Source organism: Aptenodytes patagonicus, chromosome 24, assembly GCF_965638725.1.
Source record: "Aptenodytes patagonicus chromosome 24, bAptPat1.pri.cur, whole genome shotgun sequence".
Taxonomy (NCBI): Eukaryota; Metazoa; Chordata; class Aves; order Sphenisciformes; family Spheniscidae; genus Aptenodytes; species Aptenodytes patagonicus.
In genome coordinates, this window is record NC_134972.1 from 4292818 (window position 1) to 4296832 (window position 4015).

At 59.3% G+C, this 4015-nt stretch overlaps 1 protein-coding gene across 1 annotated transcript; it reads right to left on the reverse strand.

Annotated features, from left to right (window-relative positions):
• Positions 1–2353: 2353 nt before the first annotated feature.
• On the reverse strand, positions 2354–3702 carry TM2D2 (TM2 domain containing 2). The gene is made up of 4 exons (XM_076358919.1): positions 3494–3702; positions 3336–3423; positions 3119–3234; positions 2354–2888 (listed from the first exon to the last, which is right to left on the reverse strand). The coding sequence occupies exons 1-4, from the start codon at positions 3700–3702 to the stop codon at positions 2675–2677; spliced, it is 627 nt and encodes a 208-aa protein (XP_076215034.1). The 3' UTR covers positions 2354–2674.
• Between the last annotated feature and the right edge of the window lie 313 nt (positions 3703–4015).

The following is a 4015-nucleotide window of genomic DNA, read 5'->3' on the forward strand; positions in this document are numbered from 1 at the left end:
CCAGGCTGTCCGTTTGCATTGTGTATTTTGGGTAATGATTGCCAGGGGTGTTGAACGCTGTCCCCGCCGGGGCGGGGGGGCACCTGGGGGGGACCATGGGGGCCACCGGCAGGTGGTCCCCCCATGTGCAAGGAGAGCAGCGATTGTGTGCTGGGGGAGCTTTAGGGATGCTGCACGGAGCTGCCAAAGTCCTGCCTGGTGTCTCTTGTGCCACACTTACAGCTGGAGCCCCCTGGAGAACCCGGCTGCGGAGCTGCAGCCAGCTGGGCTGCCCACCCCACGGTGCCCCACGGCACCCCGTGCCCCACAGCGCCCTGCCGGACAGCCCGGCCCCCCAGCCAGCTTCAGTGGGGAAAAGCACTGAGGGGAGGGCGAAGGGCCATCGTGGCCTCTGCTTTGAAAAAGTTTTTGATCTTGTTTGTCACTGCTAGAAAACAAGGGGACAGAGACTAACTGGGCGTGAAGCATCCCCTACTCCCAGAGCGAGTGTTTGGTAAGGAACACGACAGATTGGGACAGAAACCGTCCGTCTCTGGGCGATGTGCATCCTCCCAGCCCGAGGTGCAAGTTTAATTTTATTGCTGATGATGTTAAGACAGCTCCAGCTATTGCTCATCTTGAGCCCTTCCATGGGTAAGTATTTTTCCCAATAAAACTCTTGGCTTAAACATTTTGTTACTTTTTTTTGTTTTGCTTTCAACATCACGTTTTCCAGTGGAACTGGCTGAGCACACTTCTTGTGGGCATCTGTGAAGCGGGCACAGGCGCTGCTGCCCTGCGCGCAGGTCGGTTCTGGGTGTTAGAGGGGGCGAGTGCATGGTGGTGGCAAGGAAGTCACATCTTTGCCTTTCTGAATACGTGGGCAGGAGGAGAGCTGTCGGACCAATACTCCTGCTATTCCTCAGCTTAGTCCATGACAGCCTCATACACGGAAGGAATTTGAGGTCCTGCTGTTAGCTGGCAGCTGCCGGGCTGAGGACATGGGGAGATGTTAATGACAATGGGCTTTTGCACATGGGATTATTACTTTTTTTCCTCTTTCTGGCTCACTGCATAATTTTTTCCCCACCGTGGGCTTTTCAGCCCTGTTGTTCCACTGGTCTGAAGAATGTGGTAGTTTCATGATGAAGCCTCCCCCCACCCCAGTGCCCTGAGACCTATTCGAAGCTGCCAAATTCAGATTACTTGTGACCGAAATGGGATATAAACCCCATTCCCCGGAGAGGAGGAGTTGTTGCAATAAACCACAAACCAAAACTGGAATAGGCAGAATTCCTGGCCAAACTGAACCCCGTTGCAGCTCCACTGGAGGCAGAAGTAGGAGTAACACAGGCAGAAATTCGCCAAATGGAAATGGCTGGAGGGTCCTTGGTTTGCAGAACTGTGTGAGAATGGAGAGTGTATGTTTGCTCTATTTTACGTCAAATGTGACTGGACTTTTGCATATACGGATTTTGTGTCTGGCTCTGGCTGTGACTTACTGCAGCTTCCTTTTCCCATTTTTATTCAGCTCAGTAAGTTTTCAGACTGCATCTGGTGGGGCTTCCTCTTTTGGGTATGTGGTTGCTTGAAGCTCCCACTCATTTCGGTACTGCACGTGCCCTGTGCCGTGGGCCGGAGCCGGAGGGGTGACCGGCACCCTTTGGCAGCTCCGACCCCTTCCCAGCTCTCCGACAGCTCCTGTCCGTTCCCTGCAGCTCCGGGTGGAAGCCAAGCCTTCCATCACTAATGAGGCAAAGCTGGTATTTAACAGTTTTGTAAAACACAGGTGGTTACCACTGAATGGTCACAGTTTTAAAGAATATGACTATCCGGCAGCAGGGAAAGGGAACGCAACCTGCTGCCACGGCAGCACGATGGGAATGTGTTTTGAAAAGCACACTTATTTATTTACTATGAAGGGCAGGGGACAGGAGGAGAAACAGGTAATCTTAAAATAAGACATGTACTACTTTGGAGTGGTTGCAGTGCCCTACAGACGATGTTTCTAGAACATGAGCATGGTAGGGAGCGTTACATCAATGCACAAAAGTGCTTCTTTTGAGAGGCCTGAATAGTAACTTTATTTGCTGCGCTGTGGCTTTCCCCGCCTGCAAGAGAGTGGAAAGTGATGATGTTCTCCAAAGGGTGCAGGTTCTACTAATTCTAACCCAGCTTCCTGTGCAGCCAGCGAACATGGTTTTAAACAAATAACGTATAATTAGAGCTCATCGCTGCGCCACAGAGTCTGTAACATTGCGTTAGGTTGCTCAACCTTAAAGGTTTGCAAAGTCTAGTAACACAAAACCACGCGCTAGTGGCCTGTGTCTCTAGGTGGCTGTACGTGTCCTATTAAAATTGAAAGTACGTGGAGTCAGCTCCTTGCAGACTTTATTAAGATTTGTTTGACCACGTGTATTTGCAAGGTCTGATTTCTTAGACTGTCGCTGCTTGAATGGGGGGGGGGGAATCCAGATTATACATTTTGCTTGTTTAAGATATGAACAATTTTGTGTCCGAGGTTTGTACAGAGGAATTAACAAGAAAAAGTGTTCTGCACATGCAGTTACAGCTTTGTAAATCCATGTTTGCGCAAGGCAGAAGTCTGTTCTGATGCTGTGGGACAAGCAGAGGAGTCCGTCTCCAGTCCCGCAGAGACGCCCTTAGCTTTTTTTTGGGGTCAGCTCTGCTCCTCTCAGTACACGGTGCACCAGTTGCTGCCGTCGCTGGGCATCAGCCCGCCGGTGATGAGGAGAATCAGGTCAACAAACCACCAGATCCCCAGTCCTCCGAGAGTCAGCAGTTTCCCCACGGCGGTCCCGGTGTGGCCCAGGCAGAACCGATCCACTCCAAAGCAACCCAGGAAAAACGAGTAGAGCAGAGTGGTTATGAAATAGTGTCCAGTGTACCTGCAAGGGAGAACCGTTCAGAGCCGCGACAGGCGGGGGCTGTGGAGGGGGGGGGGGGCCGCCCCCGCCCCTCGGGTAAGCTTTCCCCGCCGGCCTCGCCCCGTTTGTTACGGCGGGGCTCCCTCCCGTGGGGGCCGGGAGAGGTGCAGGGCCCGGGGGCCGCCCGGGCGGGGGCGAGGAGCGGAGCGGAGCCGAGCCGAGCCCTCCCGCCCGCGGAGAACGCGTCCTACTTGACGCAGGGCCTGCTGCCCCGCAGGAAGGTCCGCGGCTCGGCGCACTCGATGCCGTCCAGCGCTCGGCACTGCACCCGGGTGTGGTCCACCTCGCCGTAGGCCTGTCCGCCGAACTGCAGGCAGCGCGGGCGCCCTCAGCCGCCGGCGGCACCCGGGGCCCGCCGGCGGCGAGGCCCGGCCGAGCCGCCCCCGCCCCTTCCCGCCCGCCCCTCACCTTCACGCAGCCGTGGCCCAGCTCCTGCTGCGCCGTGGCGTTCCCGCCGTGGTCCACCGGCTCCTCGCACTCCACGAACTCCTCGGGGCTGCGGGGAAGGAGGGAGCGGTGAGGGAAGGCGAGGCGGCCGCTCCCCCCCGCCCCGGCCCGGCGCTCACAGGTAAGTGCAGAGGACGAGCGGCGCCCGCGGGTCGGTGTAGGCCCAGGCGGCGGCGGCGGGCGGCCCCGGCCCGGGCGCCTCGGCCTCGGTGCCGTTGTGGGGGAGGCCGCGGGAGGCGCCCTGCAGCAGCAGCAGGTTGCCGAGCAGCAGCGCGGCCTGCCCGCACAGCAGCGCGTAGCCCACCGGCCCGCCGCGCCGCGGCGCCATGGCGGCGGCCGCTGCTAGGAAACGCCGCGCCCGCCCCGGCCTCCGGGCCGCGCCGCCGCCGCGCCGCCGCCAGCCAATGGGCGCCCGCCGTCCCGCCCCGGGGGGCGGGGAACAGCCGCCCGCGGCCAGTCAGGGCGGAGGCGGAAGAAGCTGCGGGGGGCTGCGAGAAGCCGAGGCGGAAGTGCGCGGCAGACGAGGGGGCGATTGGCTGTCAGGGCGGCCTGCCAGCCTATGGGCGAAGGGAGGGGGCGGGGCACCGGTGCCGGGCGCGGCGCCTCCCGGCCCGGGCCTCGCCCCCGGGGCGGCCGCCGGC

What these genes read in the sequence shown, in the direction of transcription:
- TM2D2 (XM_076358919.1), bottom strand. Translation starts at nt 3,702, where the DNA reads ATGGCGCCGCGGCGCGGCGGGCCGGTGGGCTACGCGCTGCTGTGCGGG. An exon ending in TGGGCCACGGCTGCGTGAAG is followed by an intron (nt 3,235 to 3,335) that starts GTGAGGGGCGGG and finishes CGCTGCCTGCAG; the next exon opens with TTCGGCGGACAGGCCTACGG. An exon ending in GGCAGCAGGCCCTGCGTCAA is followed by an intron (nt 2,889 to 3,118) that starts GTAGGACGCGTT and finishes TCTCCCTTGCAG; the next exon opens with GTACACTGGACACTATTTCA.